Source organism: Gymnogyps californianus, chromosome 2 (genome assembly GCF_018139145.2).
Source record: "Gymnogyps californianus isolate 813 chromosome 2, ASM1813914v2, whole genome shotgun sequence".
Lineage (NCBI taxonomy): Eukaryota > Metazoa > Chordata > Aves > Accipitriformes > Cathartidae > Gymnogyps > Gymnogyps californianus.
The window spans coordinates 141942819-141970752 of NC_059472.1; the positions used below are offsets into that span (position 1 = coordinate 141942819).

The window sequence follows — 27934 nt, forward strand, 5'->3', positions numbered from 1 at the left end:
GATTATAACAAAGACAGTACAATAATCTGTGGAATTATTATCTTCACACTTGGAATAATTTAATTAGAATACTATACATCACTGCCAAGTATTATATTGTAAAGTTAAAAAGGAAAGCATGCTTGCTGTATGTCAAGGTCCTATCAGTCCTCAACCAAAATTAGATACTATACTGTAGTGGAAAATGTTCTTAAAAACCAGGAAGCCTAGGTTCCAAATCTGCTTTCCAAATCTGCGCTCTTCCTTTCTACATGCAAGGAATTTCACCAGTGACCTAACTCAGGTGTGTTAGTTCATACATCCCCCTACATATATAACCTGGACTGATGCCGTGGGTAATATTTGATCCAAAAAAGTAGGTCACTATTAATAACTAGTTGCTGTTAGGTGATCTTTGGTTATATTCTGAATTATATTAACATCTCATCTTAAAAGATAGTAGAGTATCTAAATGAAGCCTGGCTAAGATCTGTTATACAGGCACGTTAAGTCCAATGTACAGGGAGCATAAAGCCTATAGCTAAATGGAGGATAATCCCTTCTATTCAAGCGTTGTGCAAGAAATGTCAGCTGGCCTGTGGAGGCTCTTTCACAGGGCCCGGTATTAAGGAGTACGCCAAGAGTGAAAAGGGACCAAGAACAAAGGTTGTTTCCGGGACCAAGAACAAAGGTTGTTTCCCGTTCCGTAGGGCAGCGGGGATGTAGCTGCAATGGCTCAGGAAGATACCACAGGCAGCCAAACAACGGATGTCATGTTTGAGCCTTTTGACCTCTGTTTTCCAGTCTCCTCCATCAAGTCGAGAACCACGTAAACACTGCGTGAACCAGCAGCCTCAGGACGGACAAATTCCGTGCCTCCCTACTAGCTCATCTGTCATTCCCACCTCCCTGAAGTGATACTGATGTCAGTTTTTCTGGGTATGTGTTACGACCTGTATAAAAGGTTGATAACCTGGGGTAGCTGTTTCCTTTCACTCCTGTTGTCACCAACATTGTCAGCTGTCACTGACCTTTTCTCAATTGCCAATCGGTCTTTCCCCGTAGCCGAGGGACTTCTGAAGAAACAAGTGTTAAATATAGATGTAAACCCTTACCCTGTTTCTAACATGCAAGGGATTATTTCACTTTGTTAATAGGAACTCAGTTTCCACTACTATCCCATAATTTTTCTTAAAAAAATGGTTAGGCAGCTTTTACTCTAAAAATTATCTATGTTTGAAGCTATCTGTCTTCTTACAGCTGTGTAGCTAATAAATTTTTCAAATATTGCCTTAGAAAAATGTACCTGTTCTGAAGCGATCCACAATTCTGGATTGAGTCCATTGATGACTGGAAAAAGTTTCCAGAAAAAAATGAGATAGTGGGTCAATTCTGCTAAATGCTAATTTAATCAGTGCAATTAACTCTACTGAAAGGTTCATATGTCTGAATGTTGAGGGAATTTGGTAATTCCTAATAATCAAAATCTGCCAGACTTGCTTTTCCACGAATTGGGGACATTGAATACCATCCAATGTGTCAGGTCCTTTTACTGTTAATGCTATTCTGCCGTAAATCACATTTGTTGTTTGGGAAACAGAATTTCTGTTGTACAGTAAAAACTTCACAAGGTATTTATTGTATAACTTCTGCTTCTTAAGGAATCAAACTTTGTTCCATTTCCAAAGAGAAAAAATAGAAAAGATTTCCTAACCCATTTGAAATTAAATTAAAAGATAAGCAATGTCTGCTGAGGCTTAGATTACATCAGCCTTATGTTTCATAATAGACGTCACCAGCTAGAACCCTGCTTGACAATATTTTAAGCACAACAGTTAGCAGCCTGGTTAAAACGCACAAATTTTATGATTTACATTAGGTTTGAAAAGTACATTGGCTTTTAGTTCACCCAAACAAGTCTAAATTTTGTGTGGACCAATCTACATTAAATGTCATACAGGGAGTTTCTCCCTCCCCCTCTTCTGGCATTAAGGGAGCAAAGTAAATTTCTCCAGCCCAAAAGGAAACAAATCTTTTAAAATATAATTTCAAAACAAAAGCATTGTATGAATTTAATTTTTTCACAGGATATTTTACTCAAATTAACTGGTGGATGTGTGTGTGGATACATATATATATATATAAAATATGAAAATATATAGTTGGCTTTTTTATGAGTCTAATTTATCATTTTACTTGTTGCCTAATTTACTTCATAACTCCTAGTTACTATGAAAATAGTAAAATACATACATGCTGTATTATTGCATGAGGATCTGACTGGTTGTTTATTATTTAATAGCTCCTAAGATCATATAGTAGGGTGGGAGTGAAGCCTACTTTCCAGGGAGTTAAGATACCAATCATAAAATCATAAGCAATGCAGGAACTTGGAAGAGAGCAGAAGCAGAATGGAATTTCTTGCATGAGTGAGGCTGGTATTTGCGGCATTAACCCTACGGGTTGGGAATGAAGTTGGGAGATGGGACTACAATTTGTCAACGTCAATTGACAGGTAGGAATTCACTTCACTCTCTCACACGCATTATTCGGGAATAATCCATTTACAGCTGCCGCTTGAGAACCTCGGCCAGGGGAGCAAAGGTGGTTTGGCAGAGGTCTTTCAAATCGGCACTCCTTCAAAACATTTCATTACAGGGGTTTGTAGAGTCTCCGTTGCAGTTAATATGCCCTCTCTTAAAAGTGGGCCATCTGTTAGCATGACCTTGGCGTCAGATGTAAGTATGGGTTAAGTGAAATATTTTGCATCGGAAGCACAAGGGAGATGGCAACTTGGTCACAATGATAATGTGTTTGACCTCAGTGCAAGCTGTTGTAATACATGAAAAGTTTAGCATTTATTAACTAATACCCAGTTTTGCCTCAGGTACAAATTTTGAGACGTTAGTTCTATAATCTGTTTTAGTTTTTTAGCAAGTCATATACCAGATTATTTCTTTCTTCGATTAGCATATGCATAGGATTGGAACGGTACAAATCTTGCTTTAAGGCTCAATTGCTTTAGTTTTCCCATTTCTAAAATAGGCCAAACGGTAACAATCTGTCATAGGTACACTGAAATGAAATGTGTTGACTAAGGTTTAGTGTGCTGTTCCAGTGATGCAGCAGAGAGATCTAGGACAAAATACTTTCAGATGGTCAGATAGTGGTTGGTAAAGTAATGCTACATCGGTTTACTGGTATTCAGGTCACAAGTATAAGTCAGACTAATATAAATGAAGTGTGAAAAATTCTTCCTTCGTATCCTCTAGCAGCCGGTGGGGCTTTTGTAAGACTCCCAAGTACGTGGCCTTCCTGTAATGTCGTACAGCAGCAGTGCTATTAGATAACCAGGGTAGATTTTGCATCTCTTAGCAGTGCTGTCACATGCTAGTCTCCAAAAAGTCTTTAATAGCTTTAAGAGTTTTTAATAGCTTTTTAATAGTTGAAATGATTTAGTGAAGAATGACATCTCAGGGAAAAAGTCAGTTTGGGACTCCTGGGTGCAAAAAGATGACCTCTTTCCTCATTGTTTACACAAAAACAGCTCTTAAGATTCTGCAGTGATGATTATTACCCGATTCAGGCACAGCTGTAACACAGTATGTATCTTGTGGAGACCCAGTGGATAAGTGGATGCTGGCACTAAATTTTGGTATATCAGAAATTACTAAGGTCATACAGCTGTTGTGCAATTTCCCTTACTTCCAGAGATCAGCACCTTTGTAGAATAAAAAGCAAAATATTTGAAACCAACCACAAAATCATGTCAATGACATTTTATGTAATTCCAGCATATGCACCACTAGGATTAAAGCCATGGATTTGTGCCATTTTTCTGTTAGGAAGATATTTGGATCCTTCAGATGAACTAGTTAAAAATTCAGTGCTAATCTCCATTTCCCTAATTAGTGCCAAGTTTCAGGAAACAGTAATAAAATTATTTCTTAATAATACATATTACTTTAATACAATGCTTGTATATTGCCAAAGCACTGTTTAAATAATTGTGTAACTAGAGCATCATGACCTTGTTTAGACACTAAAAAGCTGCAACGGGAGCTTTTTGGTGTGCAACTATTTTAGTGTTTGCCAAGAGTTAACTCTTAGCTCATTTTCTAATGCCCATTTTTCAGGATTTAAAAATCTGCTCATTTTCTAAATGTCCAAAAGATATTTTTTATTTTTAAAAGACCAAAATGTCCTTAATTAAATAGCAGAGTTTAAAACATAGATATAGAAAGAAACACGTGAAGCCAGTGTATTGAAACTTTCTTTTCCTATGGATCCTGGGGAGAAAATAATCTTGGCTTCCCACGCGTCAGCACCCACTCTCCTCACCGACCCCAGCTCTCCTTGCTCCCACGTTTAGGTGAGCAGATCTCACCGTCCTTCCCGACCAGCTGCCCCGGCGCCGCAGACCCCACTAACCCCGCCACGTCTTAGTGCAGACGGCGGGTCTAAAGTAGCAATCTTGCTGACAGGGCGCGGGCAGTCTGCTGCGGGTGAAGTCAGACACACGGAGTTTGTTTCTCTGGGTCGGTAACGGACGCGGCAGCCCCGTACCGCGCAGCGCCGCGCAGAGCAGCGCTCCCAGCGCGCGTTTGCAGCCCCGGAGAACGTTACAAGAGCGCAGCACAAGGGAAAGCCCGCCTCTCCTACCGAGCCACGGCAGGCTGCCGCCACAGCGCCGCGGAAAGCCTCCCCGACCTCCTGCTCCCTCCCCTGCAGACCCCGGCGCCCGGCAGACGCGGGTCCCCTTCCGTGCCCCTCGCCGCGGGGCTGGGGGGGGGCGGCTCCCGGCGGGGCGGGAGGGCGAGGGCCGGCCGGACACCTGCGGAGCCCGGGGCGAACGGAGGGCGGCGGCTCCCGGCCCCCGCGGCGGAGGATGAGCGGGGACGGCGGCGGCGGGGCCCTGCCTGCCGGGGCTGCCGCGGCGGCCCCGGCCCCGGCCCTGTCGGCCCGCGGCGCCCGCATCGCCGGCGGCGCCCCGGGGCTGCTGGACGCGGGCTTCGCCCTCTACGTCGCCGACCCGTTCGATCGGGAGCTCAACCCGCAGGTGCGGGGAGCGGCCGGGCCCGGGGCTCCGTCCCGGAAAGCTGCCGCCCGCCCGCCCCGTAGCCCCGGGCGGCGGGTTTGCTCCGGTGGGCTGGCAAAGCCCCGCTAGATACTGGGAGTGTAGCGGAGGCAGAATGAGAACCCAGCGGGTGCTTTCCTCCTCCTGCAGTGGTGTCATTGAACAACTGCCGTCTCTTCCAGGGCGTCCTGAATTTGGGCACAAGTGAGAACAAGCTTTGCTTTGACTTAATAGAGGACAGAGTAAGTGTTGCGGTCTTCTGGCTAACTGGGATTTAACCGCCAGTTCGTCTTTGACAATTTTGAAGTTTCTGGTTAACAGTTTGGCATAGGAAGAGTAACATACAGGGTAGGATACTGACGGCGCCGTGACTAACAGCTTTCACAAGGAAGCATACTTTATATGTTTATATGTACTGCTCCAACTGCACACTTGGAAATAATTTGCCAGGTAATATTTACATGGAAAACTTGCCTCTGTTGAAAACCAGAATAGTTTTGTTTTTGCTTAAACTTCATTCACGTTTGATTGAGCGTGTACTCCAAACAGAACTGATACAAGAGTCTCTTCTTGTTTCAGCAGAAAATACTGCTTTGGAATGCTAGCTTTCAGGAAGAAGTGTATTTTCAGAGGGGAAAATCATGGCCTGACAAGACGCTCACTTGTCTGATGGCAAAGCCAAAACTTTGACTGAAAATGCCTCCATTCATGAAATTCAGACTTTGAGCAAAATTAAAGCTACAACCTAAACATTATGCTGCTGTGCATGGTGGTAAGAGCCGGTCTCTGAGACACAACTATGGGGAAATTGCACATTCTTTAAAGGCAATATTTTCCCCAGAGTTCTTAATTCTAGTTCATCTCCTGGAAAGTATGGTGTTCTGCCTTATGTGTTAGCAAAATGAAGATCTAGTTGCCAGGCCAGCTTGTGCAGTTTGCCAGTTACCTCTTGCTTCTCCTTCCTCCTTCATGAGGTAATGAGTTTGCACTAGTGCAACTGCTAATGCATTTGCAATGTTTGTGACGGAAGGTTGGGCATAAACTGAATGTACAGATTGGTTAGCGGATGAGTTGGCAGTGCTGGCAGTTGGAGAGAATTTTTTTTCTTAGGAATAAACCAAAATCGATGCCACAATGAATATAGGACTGAGCCAGTTTTTAAGGGGGGCACCTGCTTTGAGAGCAGGAAAGCCACTGCTGACAATACTGCTAGTTTTCTTCTGTATCAGATGATAGGGTTGCTGTCACTTTTCTTCTGTTGATTGAGAAGCTAATCAAAGTTGACATGTGAATTAAAAGCTGATATCATAAATATTGCAAGCGTTGTTTGAGCTTTGATATATCTCAGAAGTGGCTACATAATCTCTTAGGTACAGCTGGGATGCTTTTCCTCAATGTGTTATTCAGGGCTTGTTTTAATACATGACGGAATAATCCAATAAATAATTATTTCATTATTTTCTTCCTTCGCTTTAATGATGTTGTAATGTTGTTTCCTAATAACTTAAAACTAAAAAAGAGAAGTGCAAAGTATAAACATAATTGTAACTCATGAATTGTTATATTCTGCTTTTCCTTAATGTTACTGAATAATGGGGTTTTTTTCAAATAATTAAGTTTTACTCTGCTGCAGCAGAACAGAAACTCCCAAGACCACTGTGTTCTACAGTATCTCTCTTTCATGTCACTAGCTCACAAGACCTGACATGAATTATCTGGAGCCTGATCTTTTCCAGTATTCAGATACACAAGGTACTAGAAGGTAAGAAGTTAATTTTCCCATTTATCACATTGCTTGTTGTCAGTGCTAGTCATGGCTCATGTGAAGCTGGGTGCGGTTTCATTCTTGTGGTAAGCCCAAAGGATAGGTGTGTTACTCTTACCTGCGTGCTGGCAGGCTTTTGGGTTCCTGTGCAGGAGTTACTTTTCTGGATTTTTGTTCTGGTTTTCTCCCCACCCTCAATGTGCCACAAAGACCCGGAATGCCAAAGGTCAAAGATCCGGAGGCGTGTTGGCAAGCAGGAGAGCATGTATTGATGTGGTGAATTTTATTGATGTGGTGAATCGCTCCTGAAATGATTCCTTCTAGTCTTGGTGAGGGATCAACTGAAACTCTGGGGGCTGTGAAGAGTAGAGGTGATATTGGCTCCCTGAAGATCGATAGGAACCACACCATCGCCTTCACTCGGGCTGAAAGCCTGTCTTGATCTAAAGAACTGACATTGACTCAGGTTTCATTGTTTCTGGTACCCAAATTCTTGTTGTTTCTCCAAAAACAGATCCCACTCGGGCTCAAAGATGCTTTGTTTTCTCATTTTTCCAGTGTACAACAATAATAGTTGAGTCACAGTCACTGTTATTCAAGGTAACAGATGGCTTCTGTGTGCTTCTGTCTCACAAAATGTAGCACACTGGATATCTGAGGAAATTATATTATTTAATCAAAATCTTCAAGGCTTTCATAACGGAATGAATTATGTGTTTGTTCTGTTTTTGGTAAGCTTCATTCTTCCGTGTGTATTATGTGCTTTTTTTTCCTGAGAAATATGTGATTGCATATTTGACTTTAATTCTGTATTTTAGCTTCAGAGAAGAAATTGCCAAATTTCTAACTGACTATGCCAGAGCTGCAAAAGCACTGAATCCGGAACATGTAAGACAAGTGCTTTATCTTTGCATCTTATTTTTCTTAAACTGATAAAGGTGAATAAATCTGAACACAAATGTCAGCAAGATACTACAGGAGGAATATATGCAAGATTTGCAGAAGTCTTAGTAGTGTTAATTTTCCATTTGAAAAAGTGGGCAAGGTGTAACACTCAAGGACCAGTGTTATACGTGTAGTAGTGTGGCTTTTTCGCTCTGTTTTTTGGAATTTAAACTAGTGCTGATATTTCTGCTAAATATTTCATTGCTAAAAGAAAGTTTGTACTACTTTCAGATAACTGTTATGAATGGCTGTTGTGCTGTTTTTGCTACTCTGTCAACTGTATTATGTGACCCTGGTGGTGAGTAAAAACTTGATTATTTTACTTAAAAACATTTGTTAGCAGTGAATATAATTGTATTGTGACTTTTGACAGCCTGCTGTTACTCTAGCTGCCTGAATGAAGCAAGGCATGGTATTTCTTTGTCACTGGCAGAGTGTCTTTGAAATAATGCCTCTATTTCTAGAAAGGTGGAAAATGTTTGAGGTATCAGCAGGCCCACTGGCTTTCTGGAATGCTATCTATAGTTTTTTAAGAGCGTTTTAGGAAGAGGAGAAGGGTATTGAGAATGCAGTGTATTTTGAAAAGTTAGGAGAAAAAGAGGTGGGAACCATGGTGGAAGCTGGAGGGAGTTAGGCACACAGGGAGGAAGGTGGACTGGGTTGAAATCTGGGACCCAGAGAAAATTTGGGTAACTGGGTAAGGAAAACATGTAGAAGGAATCTGGGACAAGGGAATGGAGCTGCAGCAAAAGAGGGGTTCCCAGTCAAACAAGGGTGGTGGTGAGGAAGAAGCAGAGGTGGGAATGCAAAGCAGAAGGAGTGGAGTCCGGGAAACAATCTGCTCACAGCAGAGGTAGACATTAGGAGGAAAAAGAGAGCTCAGCAAGGGAAAATGGTTTCCTCTCTGGTTTGGAATGAGGAAAGCAGCGTAGGCGTGCAGTACAGCAGAGAATGGGGAAATCCACGAAGACCTGCCAGGGAAGGAAGGTGAGCGGGATGACTTACGTGGCCTCCAGTGCAGGAGGCTGTGCCGCCCCCGTAACACCCTGCTGCTGGCACCAAGAGCCCTTGGGAGGAGGGTGAAGTGATGTAGAGTAACGTGGTGCAATGACATCAGCGTATCAGTGGCAAAAGCGCTGTGAAACCAATGAGTTTTGTTTAGCTTTAAATGATAGAGTTTACTGAAGGCTACTTGTATCTGTGTCTATTTTAATATGTTCAGATTTCATTGTATTTGCACAGTTTTAACAGGAACTCTTCAGCTTGAACACTGACAGGCTCCTTTTTACCCCTTGACTAATGTAGGAAACCCACTCTGTCCCCTCTGAAACCCTGTCATGCAGAGCTTTTGCAGTATCTCCAGGAGAACACCAACCTGGGGCTACTTCACAGCAAAAAAAAATGAGGAGGGAAACAAGTTCCACAGTGCTGTAGGCTCCCCAGCTGCAAGATAGCACCTTGGCAACCAGAAAGAAGCAGTTGAGGTTTGCAGCAATTCCTGATGAAAAAGTGATGGTAACAGAGCATTAGCAAAATATTGAGAGCAAGATTGTAATTTGTCATTATTATTTAAATCAATCAATCAATCAACTAATTGATCAGGTCCATTCCCTTTTACTGAAAATTTATATGACTATCGAATCTGCTGTTGCAAATGCTAAGGAAGAAAATTGGGAAAGAATTCAGGTTGACTGATGTATGCTAAATTTTCAGTTTTGTTTAAATTTTTTTTTAGGCCATAGTGAAGGTTTTGAGATTAAATCAGATGTCAAATTCTTAGATTGTCAGTTTAGTCTATTAGACTATAATGAAATAATTGCTCGTGAGAGATGTTCCTTTCATTTTTTAATGTTTTTAGATGGATATCTTATTCCAGCTCCATACTATGGTGGTATAAATTCGAAAACATGGCTATATGGTGGAATACAGCCTGTTCACGTGCCGTTGTTCAGCGAGGTAAAGCTCTAGTTATTCACATACTTTAACAGACGTTTCACAGGGAACAATCAAAAAAACCTGAAAATGCAAACCGAGTCCAAGCGAAGAGACGGGAGCAGTCTAGCACTTTGAGAGGCAGCCTGTCTTTTTCCCAGACTGCAGCATGATAGGAGGCTGGTGTCATCAGATGCGTAGGATTACGTTCGTTCTGTGCACACACTGTTCTGCACTGACATGCTGAATTACAATTTGTCAGCTCTAAGTCTGTCACTCCTACTACAAGTAAATTTGGTTTGCAAATTTTTCCCCTTAAGCACTGAAAGATGTATCTGCCACATGAGTTGTGTAACATTGGTCCCCGCTTTGAAAGCTCCGTAATCTGTGAGGCAAGGCAAAAGGGGGTAGCATCTTTTATAAGACCAAATCATACAGTCAGAGGAAAAGAAAATGTGATCTTTCAGGTACACAGGTTCTTCTGTAAGTCGCTGATAGTATAGGCTTGGATAAAGGCAACATTTAAAAACAAAATAATTGAATTATATAGAAAAGACTGATCTTAGTTTCAGATTCTGAGATGATAATAGTATTGTTGTCAGACTGCTGTTTTCCCTCCTTGAACTAGTGCCATGAGAAACTTCTTTTGTTTAACTTTTTTATTTTATAAAAGCCAGTAGCAATTGTATTTTCACTAGGTGGGAGTGTTTCTTCACTGTCTTCTTTTTTTATTTTTTTATATATTTTATATCTTTTTATTCTTGCTGATTTTTTCTTCTGTAGGTGACTGCCGAAGAAAGTCACCCTTTCCAGTTAACGGTTGAAAAATTAGAAGCTGCGTTACAGAGAGCTAAAAAGCAGGTATCAATAACATTGACTTCCAATGTTTGTGTTTTCCTAGTTATTTTGTAAGCAGCATATGTTCTCAGCATTGAAGCATTTGTACAGTTTCATCTCTGCAGATTTTCAGTCTTGTGACTGAGGTGGGTCCAACTCTGGCAACAGGAGTTGAATTGATTTTATAATCTGGGCACTGTAACAAAATGCAGAGAAACTCCCTGACTCTATTTTATGAAGAACAGATCTTCACTTGTGTTTCAAGACCAAGTTTCTTTCTCTGTAGATTTTAATGGCATTCGAAGTGTTGTAAGCAAGCTATTGTTCTGACCCTCAGAAGAGAGAATATGCTACTGCAACAACCCACTCGGTTAAAGAAACATGTCTAATGTGATTTTGAAGAGGGTTCTTCTGAGTTCCAACTAACAAGGAATTGCTAGCAAACAAAAATTACAAATGTAGTTTTTCCATAGTTTAGGAAACTTCATTAGTTCAAAATACTTAGCATGTTCAGTGATTTTATTCTAATCAGGATTGCATAAATGAGGATATTATTGCTTGTCATGTACAATTTTTTTTTTTCCCCCACATTTCTCTCTGTCTTTGGAACTGCTTTTCTTCCCTGAGGAAATGTTTGGGTTTGTGAGTGTCCACAAAATAGCACTCACCCATATTTCGGGCTGAAATGTTTCCTATTGTTATTGTCTTGATTTTCATAATCCACTCACTTAATGGAAAATTATAAATGCACTTACACTTAACTGTTTGTGCTCTTCCTTGAAAAGATCCAACAGAGGAGGCACACGCTGAATAGTAAAACATTTTACCAAAGATGTGGTGACGATGGTAATGATGTTTCAAAACACGAAGTGAGATAGACTTCTTGTGTCCTCTTCCAGGATAGAAAATGAGGTTTAACAATAGATAAACCATATAGTTACAAGGAAAGTCACTTTTAAAGGTCAGTTACAAGTAAGGTCACATATAAAAAAGTGGATATTTTGGATACACACAAATGTGTGCATAACATTTTTTATAGATATGTTGAAGCTGTCCTAGTTAGCTAATTGCTTGATCAGCATGGTGCCTATGTTTAGACACCATCTGTATGTCTGTGTCATCTGTCTGTGCCTTTGCCAGCCCGTGTGAGCCTGAGCATTCAGACACTTCTCACTTGATCCTAGCAGAGGGAGACAGCTAGCATCCCTGCTGTGTGACTGCGGCTGTCAGGAGGTGAACTGGCTGGACAAGGCGCTGGATCACAGACCAGATATAAACTCTTTAGAGATCTGCATGTGTTTGTCAGCCTTCTAGAGCTGAAACTGTTCTCACCAATAATATTATAAACATCTTCTTTGGAAACATGTAATATCAGAAATAGCTGGAGGAACTAGACTAGAACAGCTATTGAGAAACCGCCGTCCCACAGCAGCTGTGCCTGTGAACAATAATGCCTCACTCAGCATCTTCTGCTTAATACACGTCAGATGTCAAATACACTAAATATGCTATTGTGCACGAGTACTTGTAGAACAGCTGTTTGTGCTTAGTATTTGCATCTTATCTTGTTTTCAGGTAATTTCTTCCCGTAGCTGGAATCAAAGGCAATACACAGAAAGTTCATTTCTTGTGAAGTTCTTGTTCACAGTACCCATTAATGTTCAAACAAATTGCATGTGGCAGGGAAAGCAAATCTCAGGGCTTCCTCATCATTGAACTTGATTTCCTGGAGTTCCTTGGGAGTTGGTCTTTGCAAATAATCTCCTTTGGAGGAGGCTCAGGTGGAGTGAGAATTTGCAGTGGGTGAAGTTCTCTAAAAATTAAAAATGCTGAAACAAAAAATAATAATTTAATTTCAGGTTTATCCCAGACATGAAGTAATAAGACAACTCCTCATGTTGATATGTTTAAAGTCATGGAAGTTGCTGCTGTAGTCATTGCACTGTTTGATTGTGTACAATATATTTGCTGCATATAGCTTATGTTAATGTACAATAAGGATTTTTTTAGCAAATAGAAAATAGATGATTTTCTGAAAAATACCTGTAGAGTTAAAAAGACTGGTTATGTTTGTACTTGTAATCTAATTTATGATCACGTGGGACTCTTCTTATTACACAGTAGAATATTTAGCTTCTGGGGAGAGAGAATTTCCGTAACAGTAATTATTTGCCCAAGACCTCTGCACATCTCATAGAACACCAAGTAATTCAATTTTCAGTCTTCTGCAGATTCTATTACTTGTTTAAAGAAACAAGCAACATTGAAAAATTAATTACTTGGCAGGTCATTAGACGTCAAAGACCAATTTCTGTTCAGCTTTACATGTTTATCAACAGTAACTTTGCTCAGTCCTGGGAAATTATTTTGGAAGTATGCCTGTAGAACTTTAATCCCTAGTTAATCCCTTCAACACTATAATCTTGCCTGTTGATATCAATGGGTGTTTCAAATGAGTGCTAACTGATTTTCATTTACTAATAAACTATTTAGTATGTTTTTGGGGGTGGTATTGGATAAATTATGAAACAAGGTCGGTAGCTGGAACCTTAGTCTGTATACTAATTATAGTATGTAATTAAATAATTTTCAAAAGCTGCTTTTCACTGAAGGGTTCACAAACTTCCCCGCTGCATCCTCGCTAATTATTGGTTTGATGTTGTTGCTGTCTCCAACTATCAGTTTTTCTTTTTTCAGGGCATCCGAGTCAGAGCATTAATCCTGATCAACCCCCACAATCCATTAGGGGACATTTACCCAGCACAGTTACTGAAAGAATGTCTAGAGTTTGCGCACAGGTTTGAGCCCTCGTGCTATTTGTTTGGTATTTAATTTTCTGTTAACGCAATATAGCAGTGATGAAAAATTGCCTTTGGTGATGGCCTGTTCTTTGCTTGTACATGTTTGGAGGAGTTGGTGGACAGGGTCCTGATCATGTTTCTTGTGTAACTATCCTTTTTACTTGGCCTTTCTGGGAACACTAGAATAAATTGCTTAACCTGGGATCCAACAATGTCTTTCTGAATGAAATACTGTTGGGATTTTTTTTTTCTTTTATGTGTGGTCTAAACTTATAAAGCTTTTTATTTGCCTAACAGTGTTTCTTTTTTAAACTGCTTTGATGCATGGCTCAGAAAAATGACAACAGGTGATTATCAGTCTTTGGCAGTAGTAGTAAACATGGCCAGCACCATCATTTGAAACATTATCAAAATAAGAAAATCTTAACGTTTGATATTGGGGGAAAGTAATTGAATTGGCAAGGAGGAAGTCAATGGTCTGAAGTTTTGTAGCATCTTTTGTACCTACTTAGCTCAAGATGTGCAAGCAATTCACTTTCCATCAAAGGAAGATACTTCTGAAATATCTCATCCCCATTCCACTTCTTTTATCTTTACCCAGCTCAGAGTTCATGTTCTAAGCTCTAACAGTCTCCTGAATCCCTTGGGTACTGATGGAGAAAAAACACTTCCTTTTGAAAAGCATCTATATTTTTTTAGGAGAAGATATATTCCTTTATTATTTCAGTGAGCTTCTGCCAAATGACCGCAAAATCCTGTACACATTTTGAAAGCTAACAATACTTAGTTTCTGACAATCTTAAATAGAGTAGGTTGGCATTAATTGTTCATTAATTACCAAAGATTACTGGGGATAACACAACATTCTTGCATTTTTGGCATGCTTTTCTTTTCATGGAAACAGCAGTGGAGGTTGGTAGAATTCAATGCAGAACTTCCAGTTACCAAGTTTTTAAAAAGGCAAATGTATCTTTTCTCAGCATGCCCCATGGATTTCAGGATGCAACCAACTTAAGCTGGTACTAAAATAATGTTAGAGGATAAGGATTAGAAACAATAATTTTATTTTTAGTGTAAAAACTGTTCTGAAACCAAACTTCCTTTTAAAAAAAATTATAGAACTCAATGATCAAATTAAATGAGGTTTACTTAGAAAAGGATACCTGCACTACTTGGGTGTTTAAAACCATTCTGCAATTTTTTCAGTATTTATAAATATGTGCATGGCTTGTTGGTATCAAGTTGATAACATGGCTAACTGTTTGCTGTGGCTTTTACAGCGAGAGTATATTAGAGAGTTATCTTAAGTGCATGACAAGTCTTTTTTAAAATCTAACAACATCTGCATTTGACTTCAAGTCTCACTGGAGAAATCTTGCAGGGTAAAGAAGTTTATTTATGTGTTCATTTTAAATTTTATATAAGAGTTGGGTGGCACCATACATATTCCAGAGACCCATTGGATTGAGCATGCAGTTGGATTTTGTTTCAGATATATGGAATGTTATTGCTGCTGCAAAATATAGAATATGTATAAAAAGAAGGTGGTGATGCACAAGCGCTCACAGTACGCCTTGTGACCTCTTTGTGTAAAATTTGTAGGGGGAATATAATAGCAAATAGGTGTGCCTATGGATACTTTGCTATGGCAGTAGTTGAGATATTATACATATATATATGCAAAGAAATTTCTTTTAAATATGTTAATATGCCTGCGTTTTTCTATACGTAGATATGAACTGCATGTAATAATGGATGAAATATACATGCTGTCTGTTTATGATGATACCACCTTCACCAGTGTTCTTAGCTTAGATTGGTAAGTGTGATTTCTTAGCAGGGATTAGAAGATATTTAATCCTAAATAGAACCCATGCCATTTTTTTCAAACTTCTGGTTAGCTAGCGTAACTAACTGGTATAGTTCAAATGAACTCATATCCAAGTCTTTGCAACTATGAGACTAGTTAATACAAGAGGTTGTCTTCATTGACGGCTTTAAATGGCAGATCTCTTGCTTCTGGCTAATGTATCATACAGTAATAACAATAAAAATTGGTAGAGCCCTTAGTCATTTTGCCACTGCTTTTCTTTGTTGTTCCCTGTTACACAGCCTGAGCGTAAGGGTCTCACTGTAATGCTAATGAAGTTGCCTAAGGTTGTACAAGTTACCTGCTATAATGAGTCTCCTTCCTGACTAGTATGCTGTTGGGCTCTTTGTTTCCTAACAGGTGATGGAAAGAATAAATGGTTCAAGAATATTTAAACCTATTGGTATCTGACTGATAAAACTTCTTTCCCCAAAAGTATGTGATTGTCTTTGTATAACTGCATAAATTTCATACTGATGGGAAATTTCCAAGTCCATCCAAGTACAACCAAGCCCAGTGAGCCCTCACCCGTACAAGATCATGAACCATAAATGAAGCCTAAAAAAAGACTCTTGTTATTGTGAAAGTTCACCCAGCTCCATTAGGCTGAAGAAGGAAATTTCCAGCCTTGGCCCTGCTTACAAAAAGTTGCACAAAGGAGAAAAAACAATCACCTTCAGTGGTACACTGAGGTGTATTTTGTTTAGTTGCACCCCACTGTGTAGGTGTGTGCCTTAAAATGTTCACTTCTCCCTTCCCTAGCCTGAAATGCAGCATAGTTGAGCAAACAATTCTTCTCCATCGAGTACAAGAGCAGTCGTGCATTACTTGTGGAAATACTGCTTTTGTTTTAATACGTGTGTGATCACTGACTATGCAGTGGGAATCTGGGAATTTTAACTGGACCATTACATCTTAGTGCAGATCCTTTCTGTTTGTTTGGGGTTTTTTTGTATATCAGTGCCTCAGCACACACTTAGGAGATCAGTGTCATAGGGTAATGTTTTGTTAAAAGATCTCTGAAAAAATGTCATGTCACTTTAAAGGATAAAATGCCAATTTTACTAAGAAATTACTACAATTTTACAAATGTAAACATTTTTGTAATCTGCATAATTTGTTTTTCTATAGCAACAGTTCTTGTCTTCCTCTTTTCTCATTCAGTTTACCAGATCCAGAACGGACACATTTTATGTGGGGTTTTAGCAAGGTAGGTCAAAATACTATGTTTGTGTTTTAATTTAAGATATTTCTCCACAAAAATTAGTTGGGCAATTCTGACATAATTTGTGTTACAGGTGTCAAAGTGAGTTTCTCTTTGTTTATTAATTTGCTTTCTTCTTTGGTAGTGTAAAATTTGTTAAAGTTCAGAGTTTAATTTGGGATCTACTTAACAGCAACAGTTAATGCTTATGTATTAAAGGCATTGAAACATATAAGCACATTTCAGATCTGCAGCATTTTGCCTTTTCGTCTCTTGGAGGGAACAGTAAACTGATGACTGCTTGGAAACAATCGTAGGGTATAATGGGGAGAGCCCAAGGGTATGAGCCAGGCATGTTTCCAGTTGTCTGTAAAGCAACCCTGTTAAAGCCCCTGACCTCCCTGCCACAGGGTTGTTTAGAAGTTGCTGGCTGGTTTCTGTCGTGCTTGGGACTCTATTTGGCAACGTTGAGAATTTACTCCAGAAGCTTTTTTTTCCTATGCATCACAATGACTCTAGACTTGGTGGCTTGACAAAGCACAAACGTGGAGTAAAAATTGCACCTCGCTCTCTTCTTTTTGTCCTCCAAGGATTTTGGCATGAGTGGTATCAGAGTTGGAGTATTGTACACCAGAAATCATGACATTCGGAAAGCTGTGAATCAACTGGCTGTCTTCCATAGCTGTCCTGGACCTGCTCAGCACGTTCTCAGTCTGTTCCTTAGGGACAGAGGTTAGCCACACTAGAAATATTTCCATTGAACTGTTTTATTTTTCCATTGCAGGTGGAAATAAAACAATTATATTTTTCTTGCTTTGATAGATTGGTTGGATAATGTGTTTTTTCCCACCAACAAAAAGCGACTTAAAGAAGCACGGAATATTCTTGTGGATGGGCTTGCAGCTGTTGGAATACCTGTGCTCAAGAGTTCAGGAGGACTCTATGTGTGGGCAGACTTCAGAAAAGTACGTAAGAAGTTTGAAAAGAGGTGGGAATGTAAAACTTGGAAGTGTAAAAATTACTTGTGCATGTTGCTACACACTTTATCAAGTCCTGGAAAATTCTTTCCATGAATTTATGCGCATGTTCAACCTTTAATAAAAAATTATTTTCTTCTTTTAGTTCTTAAAATCGCAGACATTTGAAGCTGAACTTGAATTATGGCAGAAGCTCCTTGATAAAAAACTCCTGATTAGTCCTGGAAAAGCTTTTTACTGTTATGAACCTGGATGGTTTAGACTGGTTTTCTCCGATTCTGTAGATAGGATTTACTTGTGTAAGTGGGTTTTACTTCTAATATGGCATGTAGTAACACACAAGTTTTAAGAAACGTTAACATTATAAATAATGAGTTCAAACCTAATTGTTCTCTCTCAGCTTGTGAGGGGCATTTTTAGAGTTTGTATGAACTGAGAAATACTAGATTGGCCCAGAGCATAGGTTACAAAGCACTTATGTTGGATTATGTTAAACCTCTAAAGTTTTCAGAATTTAATTTTAAAATTTATTTTTACTCTATCAGAAGTAAGGAACCAAATTTTATGTGAAAGGATTTTTACTCTTTCAAATTATGCTTTATAACGTGGGAATTCCCCACCATCCCTCATTTTTATGTGGCTTATGTTGGATATGAAAAACATATCTATCTCTTATGCTGTAAAATACTTAACCTTGAATGAATGCTTTATATTGTTGGCAAAGTGGATGTTTGTGAAGCATATAGAGCATATAGAGTTATAGAAAAACGTAGATTGAAAGGGAACTCTGGGTCACTTAGTACAACTTCCTGCTCAAGGCAGGGCCAGTTTCTAAGTCAAGAGAGCAGGTTGCTCAGGGCCTTGTTCAGTCAAGTTTTGAGACTGTCTAAAGATGGAGATTACACAACCTCCCTGAGGGACCCATTTCAGTGTTTAATCACTCTCGTGGTGAATTTTTTTTCCATACGTCCAGTCAGTATTTCCCTCTGTATTTCCTTTCTACAGGTATTCAGAGACTTGAGCAAATGTTGCAAAGTTACGCTGCTGAACCAGTCACAAACAACACATCTTCTACTGCAGATGCTTTATGCAATCCAGAAGAAGATTCTTCAGGCAAACCTTCAAACACACCAGGAAAAGATGTCTCCCAGCTAAAAAACATACTTGTTTATTAAAATCATATATGCCTTTAATGACTTTATATAATTCAGCATGCTTATATTTACTGAAGGTGTGTATGACTTCAGTATTTTCGGCTGTAACCTTGCATAACACTCTCACTTTGCTGTGACATGGCATTAATAACCTTGCAAGTGGACTTGCTAAAGTTGAATTTTAAGGAAAATGGACCTCCTGGATATTGTGAAATTAGCCCCTGTTAAGTACAGCGCTTGGTCCTACTCCATTTCAAGTGTGCTATGTGTCAATAAAATCAGTCAGTCTTAATATATACTTGCACAGTTGTTAAATTATGAAATTTTGAAAACACTGGTAAAATGGTTGTGCATATTACTATATATTATGGACTCTATATTTTAATCGGAATACTGAAAGTACTGAATTAGGTGATACTCAAATTTTGCTAAACTTTTGTAGTTGGCAAAATGGTTTTGTATATTCATGAGATCTCTCTAAACATATACATCTCAAACATTTTATACACCTTTCTGTATATGCATGCTAAATGAATACTTTCTGAGAAAGCATTTAGATTTTTGGCTTCTGGGCTCCCTTTCAGATTGTTTCTGTGTGCCTGTATTCATTGGATAGTGTTTTCATACATTAACTATAGAAAACCCTTGAAGGTCTGTAATGTATACTCATTTGACAGAGTTGTATGGGGACTTTTTTGCTTTGTTTTGGATTTGTTGGGGGTTTTTTTTAAGTATTTGAAGAATTAATTCACCATTTGCTCCGTTATTTAGGTTTGGTGAGAGAAGACTAGAACTGCAAAATTAACAGACTGCTGACATAGAGGCTCAGTAAGAGGATTATCTCACTGTGGATCCCTAATAAACTTGGAATTTGTGCTCCTGATAGTAACATGGCCTTTGACCTGTTTTTCGTGGCATTTAAACTTGGCTACCTTACACTGTTCAGGCTAATAACATAAATAATCTGCTGTACAGCAATTTTTAAAGCTCATAGCATCATGGAATAGTTGAGGCTGGAAGGCACCTCTGGAGATCGTATAGTCCAACGCCCCTGCATGGAGTAGGGTCAGCCAGAGCAGGTTGACTGGGACTGGGTCTGGTTGGGTTTTTAGTATCTCCAAGGATGGAGACTCCACAGCCTCTCTCAGCAGCTTGTTCCAGAGTTTGATCACTCTTTTTTACTAAGAAGTTTTTTCTTATGTTTAAACTGAATTTCCTTCTCTCATTTTGTGCCCATTGGCTCTTGTCCTGTCACTGGATACTGAGAAGAGCCTGGCTCCATCTTCCTTACACCCTCTTGTCCAGTGTTTATACACACTGATAAGATCCCCCCTGAGCCGCCTTTATTCCAGGCTGAACAGTCCCAGCTCTCACCCTCTCCTTGTATTTCAGATGCTCCAGTCCCTTAATCATTGTTGAAGCCCTTCGCTGGACTTGTTCCAGTATGTGCATGTCTTTCTTGTACTGGAGAGCCCAGAACACTGGGCCCAGCACTCCAGATGTGTCACACTAGTGCTGTGTAGAGAGGCCTGTGGTGTTTAACATACTCATCTGATCTTGACAGGGAGTGAAGAGTGAAACAGCACCAACAGCAAAAAAAACCGAGTAAGCTTTTCAGGCCTGTAAAAACTAAGGTTTGTAATAAAACACTACAGAAGACCTTCAGAAAACTTGCTGACTGCACTTGGCAGATTAAATTTACTGTAGGTAAAAGGAAAAGCAATATGATAGGGTCTAACGATCGTTACTCTTCCATAATGATCCCCCATGAAACACCAGCTTGTTGTTAAGAGGAATTTGAATGTTAGAAATTATTAGAGAAGAAATAGAAAAGCCTTCAGAAATGATTCTGTCATTATAAAAAAAAAAAGCACGGTGTTCCTGCATGTGTGCTGTTGAAGGTTACGTGCAGTTTAGGTCCCCTTGTATCAAAAAGGATACAGCAGAACTGGGAAAGCAGTTCAAGCTACTGAGGAGTCCTAAACATGCACCTTTGAACCACAAGAGTGTTTTGGGAAGTTATATGGTGATTGCCCAGGTCTTAATACCCTTCCCCAAGGCATTAGAAGCTGGGATTTGGCCATTATTGGAGGTGGGCTACTAAGCAGAGTTTAGGTTTGCCCCAGTACATCTGTTCTTAGTTAATCTGAAACTCTGCTTCTGAGCATTGGGGAAAGAGAGAATGTAGAGATTTGTAACAGAGAAGTGGGGGTTGCTGTGGATGGCAGTGTGTGTGCCAGCACCAGTGGAAACAGCAGGAGTGAAAGGCATGGTCTGCATTGATAATGATGGACGCTGCTCCCAGTCAGTCAGACCAAGCAGTGGGGCAAGCCCAGATAGCACGCTGACAAGACTGTAGCACAGATGTCTCCTCAACAGAGGGCCCTGCGCTCTACAAGAGGAGGATGGCAGCAAGCCAGCATATCACATGTGCCATTCCTTTATGTCATTAATGTGAGTGTGTAAAACCAATTTGTGAAGAGATTTGTTAAATAGATTTTCCCCAGATCTTGCACTGAGTTTTGTTACGCTAATTTTCTACATGAGACGTTGTTACTTGTTTCTACTTCGGAGTACTGCAGTGAGTTGGTCAAAAATATTGTTGGTCACTAAAAGCTGAGATGAACCTGTCGGTTCCTTTTCTGATGGTCTCAACTTATTCACGGTGAGCTGTAGGTCATTACAAACAGGTTAAGCTTGACTTGAAAGCCTACAGAGGAAGTATATCGCAATATGCATTCCTGTCTTTATCCCACAGTATTTGTTTCTCTTTATAGCCTTAATATGGATATGTTAAGTTTCAACATACCATTTCCACTTACCTCACCAAGGGAGCAATTAAGCCACAGTCAGGCTCTGCAAACTCTACAGGTAAGAAGCAGTTGCTTTTGGTTTTGTTTCGGCCAACAATAAATGCAGCACCTACTTCCATTTCCTCCACAGTTTGTGATCAGCTTTTCATGAAGAAGAAAAGGGGACAAATCTTCTATCTTGCCTAGCAGCACTAAGATCTAAGAAAATAAAAAGAGTGAAACAGAAGTTATTAGGATCAGCACCATGAAAAACTATTGATCCTCCTGATACAAAAGGCTTGCTTTCTCACACACCATATGACCATCCCACTTTTGGTTGTAGGCAAAAGATGAACATAGGTGAGTTTTTCCGTAAGCTTTACTACCTGATATTTGCTTATAACCTTTGATGATGTTCTGTTGAAGGTGTATTTAATTTTTAAACACTTGTGCCATGACTACTTTGTGCAGTCAGACTTTACAGCTAGCTTATGTATCCAGCACTGAACCAATAGGTGCACAGAGATCACCAAGATCTCACAGATAAAGGCCTTGTTTCCTGACAAATACTGACAAAGCTTTCCCTTGGCCATTCATTATGCTGTCATCAGTCGATTCTCGTTTTGAAGTTAATTGTCACTAATTGTTTTGTGACATTTTGGAAGGTGAGAAATACGTGGAAAAAACAACCCAGCACAGAACGACAATCAGTGAGGCAGAAGATGAGTCAGCAAGATCCTGGTGGAAGAAGCACCCCACCAGAAGACCAGAGAGGGAAGATCCCCTCACATTCTCAGAGATGTTTGCTCTGTAAACAAGCAAAATGACATTTTCACTCTGCCATGTCCTGACTCCTTGAGGAGAGCTAACTGGAAAATGCCATATGCGGATTCCTGTAATTTGGGAAAGGCACGCTGATTAATAGGACAGGGTATCTTTGCTTTAATTCTTAATGGCCTACTGAAATCTAGGCTTGGGAGAGAAGAGGTTCCCAAATTCTGCTTACATATTTCAGATTCATTGCCACAAGCAGCCTTACAGTGTGATTTTATCCAAATGTGATCTTATCAGAAAGAAAGGGATCATTGATTGTGTAGGATACTACATACATTGAAAAGGATTATTGGAGTTTGACCTTCTGAAGACAAAAATAAATGTTCCTACTGATGCCCCCTAGAGAAAGATTTGTGTTAAGAAAAAAAATTGTGTGTTTGTTTCGAACCTGGATCAGTTAATAGACCTGGTTTACAGCAAGGCACATTACATATTGACAAAGGCAGAGAGGTGATGATCTTCAGGAAAGAAGTAGACAGAAGGACCATGAACACAGATTGTGTAGGAGGGCAGCAGGAACTTCTGAAAGTAGCTTTGCCCCTCAAGAAAACCTAAACTGCTTCCTTAGAAAAGAGGAACGCTCCTGCTCTGTTCTCCCTAAGTGAAAGAGTTCAGAAGATTTTGAAGGAGCCCAAATTGCCATATGTAAGCAAACAGATGCCTGGGTTTACTGTTCTGAGACAGCTAGAGGGGCAATGCCCAGCACAGTATAATCTTGATGTTTTCAGGTAAAAACAACCTTTCTATCCACAGCTAGATTCCAATTATACTTCTGTTTCATTAAACAGACATTGAAGTACTTCAGCGTTTCATTAGGATGCATGAATCATGTGGAGATGTTGTCGATGAAGTTGTTATTGTCACTGAAGAGGCTGAAGTTATCAAAAAAGAAGTTACCAAAGAAAAATAACCTCACTGAAGCTGTAAGCCAAATGCAAGACTAAAGGAGTCAGTCAGCAAGCAAATGTTCCCCAAGAGCCAGGATTAGAATTGCCGACTATAAGGATTGAACCAAGAAATTCATGTAATCTTCCTGAAGGTAAGCGTGACTGTGTGGGTGAAAGAGAGAGGATTGCCAAACACAAAATTCTGTTGTCAACGATTGCAAGATTCTGTGGTGGGGAGCATACAAAAATAACTATTAACAACTATTAACTATTGTAAAAGTATTTCTGCTTGGGACATCACGTTCATCTTTCGTAATTTTGGAGAGATGTACTCTGTTAGCTAAGAGATGTACCAATTCTATCTGTGTGATAATAGATTATAATTTATTTGTCTGACCTTTCTAATTCAATAACTGTGAAGAGCACTTGAAACTACAGTACTACATCTATTAATATTTTTGTTCTTAGTTCTGTAAGGCCATTAAGGCCTTTATTAATCATAAAATATAATATATCACCAACGACAATAAATGTGATCTTTGCTTCTTGTATAATATTAATTGTAAAGTTGAAGACTGCATTACCTGAAGTTGAAGGCTGCTTTACCTCAAAGCAAGGCTAGGATTGGATACCTATGGCTAAGTCCAAACCGTAGGGGCCAGCTCCTAGTTTTTGTGTGCATCCAGACTTTGCCAGGATGAATGAGATGATTGTCATGTGACATGGCACAGCAGCAAGAGGGGAACCCTAGCCTCATTTTAGAAAGAGCCCAAGGAGCCACACACTTATTTATCAGTCGTGTTTGCATAATAGTCACGTCTTCCCAGAGGAGGTAGCATTCCCCTCCCAACAAAGCCATTGGCCAAATGCAAACCATTCTCCAGCACATATTGGTTTGGTACAGGAAAGTTCAGGTGGTTGTAAGGGCTACTCCTCCCACAAATTTCCCACCCCTACCCAGATTACTTGAGCCTGATTCTGAGGATTTTTTATTATGAATTGTGATCCATTTGGTGTATAGATTTCTCTGTGTATTACCCAATCCCATATGCACTACTCCTCAGCCCTGGTTGTAAAAATTGTGCATTTGTCCATGTCCCATTTCCCACCCCCTTTACTGGCAAATCCTTTTGTACATCCTTCCCAGAAAGTAGTCCATGTATCCCTAAAAGCCCATTGGATTTTATGTCGCACGGCGAGTTGTGACCCTGTATTCCTAGTGGCCACAGACATAGAGTGATGCCTCGTATAATATGTGAAAGATGTTCATTAAGGGCTAATTGTACTTGTGTACATGCAGCATCCCATGTTATATTATCTAGGGTCATACAGATAGACTGCATGAATTCTTTTGTGACTTTAATTAATTCAATTCCCAGAGTTGCTACCAGCATGTCCGTGGATTTCAATACTTGTCCAGAGGCTAATTCTCCTTTTGTTAACAGCCCCACCTCTGCTTGGAGGTGATTTGCATGTGCAGATGCATCTGCTATATTTTTGACGTTCCACACCCCAAAAGCTGTATTCCCAGCATCCCATAAAGAGCTGAAAAAGTCCCATTTTGTCATTTAACCTCTTTGGCATGATTAATTCCCTTTGTGGTGAATAATTCTGGCCATGTCCACCATGCTCTACACTGAAAAGGTGGTGACTTGCATACTCCCAGGCTATTTCTTATATCATGTAGACTCCACTGATGGTGTTTCCTAATTCTTCTGACTCCCTTATAGGTGTAATTAATAATTTTATTCCAATTGTTGGCCTCCTCCTCTTGCCACTGCCAGTTTCCTGTACTTTGCAGCAAATTTTGCAGGGGATTTGCTTTAGCACTGTAATCTGGTGTAAATTCCTTACAAAAACCTACAAACCATAAAAATCTCTGCAAAGTTTTCCTATCGCTAGCAGGGGTTAAATGCATGAATAATTTCCTGGGTTGAGGTAATTCCTCACCCAATAGGACCTAGCTTGGTACCCAGATATTCCACCTCTTGTGTAACAGGTTGTGCTTTGGCACCGTTTACTTTAAGACCCATCTTCTCTACAATTTCAAGAATTTGTTTAATACGTTCCAAACACACTTTTCTTGTTTCTGCCATAATTAAAATAGCATCAATGTATTGGGCCCACCACGTGCCCTTGGTGCTCAATGCTTTTAGCCCTTCCTTTAATTTCTGACGGAAAATGGACAGGGAGTTACGAAAGCCTTGGGGTAATTGTCCAAAAGTACTGTTCTCCTTCCCAAGTGAATGCAGTTTTCCTTTGAGTGTCCCACTCCTTCAACAGGATAGACCAAAACACATTAGAAAAGTCCAATACTGAAAACCACTTACACCTGTGTTGCACCTTTGCATTGATTTCAGGGAGGCAGCCTACCAGAGGGGCTAAGGCAAGTGTGACTCGATTCAACGCATGATGGTCAATAGTAAGGCGCCAAGTCCCATTTGGTTTTCTGATTGGCCACACTGTTGCATTCGTGCGTGAAGTGCCCTTTTTGATGTCGCCTTGATCATGTAATATCCAGATGGTGATCTGTACACCTTATCATAGAATATCTTGTGTTGGAAGGGACCCATAAGGATCATTGAGTCCAACTCCCTGCTCCTTGCAGGACTACCTGAAACTAAACCATATGACTAAAAGTGTCGTCCAGATGCTCCTTGAACTCTGACAGGCTCGGTGCCGTGACCACTTCCCTGGGGAGCCTGTTCCAGTGACCGACCACCCTCTCAGTGAAGAACCTATTCCTAACATCCAGTCTGAACTTCCCCTGATGCAGCTTCATACCATTTCCTTGTGTCCTATCGCTGGTCACCAGCGAAAGGAGATCAGCACCTCTCCCTCCGCTGCCTGCCTTGAGGAAGTTGTAATCCCTTACTTCCTTTGGGATTGGGTGTTGTTTCTGGGGAGGAGGCCATGGTCCTTCAGTTTCTGTTGGTTCTACTTTTAATCCACACCCTCCCACCCCATCCAAGGACTCGGTAGCCCAACATATATAATATTCAAACGGAGGAATAATCCCGGGCTTGATCCCTTTAATAGCTCCTACTGCCCATCCTGTACCCCGTACCACAACAGGGGTGTTCATTTCATGTTGAATCCATAATTTCTTATTGCACATATCTACACAACATCTGATTAAAGACAGGCAGTCCTATATGTTATGAGGGAATCCTTTTACCCACCTACAATTAGTTAATTTAATTAGACTAGATATAAGGAAGAAATTTTTTACTATGAGGGTGGTGAAACACTGGAACAGGTTGCCCAGAGAGGCTGGAGATGCCCCATCCCTGGAAACATTCACAGTCAGGTTGGACAGGGCTTTAAGCAACCTGATCTAGTCAAAGATGTCCCTGCTCATTGCAGGGGGTTTGGACTAGATGACCTTTAAAGGTCCCTTCCAACCCAAACTATTCTATGATTCTATGATTCTATGGTTTGTCTTCATCCTGAAGTGTGAGTTGGTCAAATTCTTGCCACCCTTATCCCTCAGTCCCTCCTACCCCTGAAAAGTTTATTTGTTCCTTTTTCTGATGTGGTGGTTCACTAGTTAAGGTAAGTGATGATCCAGTATTAATTAAAAACATAGTCCCTGCCATATTTGGAAACGCGCTCTGGATCTCTGGCTGTCCTGTGGCGGGGTTAATTTTGATATTAATGCTTAACCAACCCCCCTGCGGCGGGCCTCCCTAACGAAGGGATAATTGAATCGTTGCTGCAACTTCCCCAGACCTCAGCAGTTTGGCTAAGAAAGTCAGATGCCAGAACATTTAAAGCACCTTTCTCTAAATGGAAAATTGTTAAATTCCCACCCACTTTGGGCATTTCCAACCATCCTTGCCTAATTGTGGCCTGTATTTAATAGACTGAGTTTGTTCCCCATGACAGTGCATCAAAAGTGATGTAAGGAGCTCGGCTGCCTCCTCCAGCCACTCCGGCCCAGGACCTCTCTGGCCCGGTGGCTGGAGCCCAGCCTGGGGACCCGGGGCCTCTGCCCAGGCTGAGGCACGTGGCAGTCGCCATCTTGTTTGCAGATTCAACCAGTAGTGAAACTGAGCATGGATCACAGAGACACACGGACACACGGACACCCCCACAGACACACACACACACAGAGGATGTTGACACGACCAGGCACACACACTGCCACAGGCAAGGCGCTGCCTTCAACAGCACCTGCATGCAGGACTCACATGAAACATACACATGGGCAGCCAAGTCCCTTCCTCCTCCAGGGCTGGCAGAGACAGGAGGTCACTAGCGCAGGCACACACAACACTCTCCAGGTTCACAAGCACACGCACATTCGCACACACCTCAAGTACCGGCATGGCCTCTCTGCCTTGCCTGCTGTCAACCTCTGCCCGGATCCTGGGCCCCCTTACCTGCCCACAGGTCCCTGACTCACCAGCTGGCCCAGCTTGGTGCTCGCTAGCAAAACACACGGCACTCACACACTTATCCCTCATGCTCTCCACATTTACATGATCCCCTGGGCGTACCAGCATGGGCCCCCCACCCAACTGATACCTCATCCTGGACCCAAGGCCCCCCGACTCACTGGCTGCTCCAGCTTTAGGTTTGGCAATGAATGCACATGCACACCCCACGCACACCAGATCTGGGGAAGATACAGACACATGTCCCCCTGGCAGGATCTTCTTCCATGGTCTGTGGTGTTTAACATATTCATAAATGATGTTGACAAAGAGTGAAGAGTGAAGCAGCAACAACAACAACAAAATCCCCTAATGAGTAAGCTTCTCAGGCCTGTAAAAACAAAGGTTGGTGATAAAACACTACAGAAGACCTTCACAAAACTTGCTGACTGCACTTGACAGATGAAATTTAATGTAGATAAACTGAAAGGGAAAGGCTTG

The 27934-nt window shown here is 40.7% G+C and overlaps 1 protein-coding gene across 1 annotated transcript; it reads left to right on the forward strand.

Moving 5' to 3' along the window:
• Positions 1-4933: 4933 nt before the first annotated feature.
• LOC127013461 (1-aminocyclopropane-1-carboxylate synthase-like protein 1) lies at positions 4934-19412 on the forward strand (the record flags this gene model as incomplete). The annotated part of the gene is made up of 15 exons (XM_050892345.1): positions 4934-5038; positions 5239-5298; positions 6748-6818; positions 7640-7709; positions 7998-8064; positions 9625-9722; positions 10482-10559; positions 13233-13333; positions 15069-15155; positions 16371-16416; positions 17001-17142; positions 17233-17375; positions 17533-17686; positions 18393-18618; positions 19313-19412. Coding segments are annotated over 14 exons (1392 nt in total), but the record flags the coding sequence as incomplete, so codon positions are not given.
• Positions 19413-27934: the final 8522 nt, after the last annotated feature.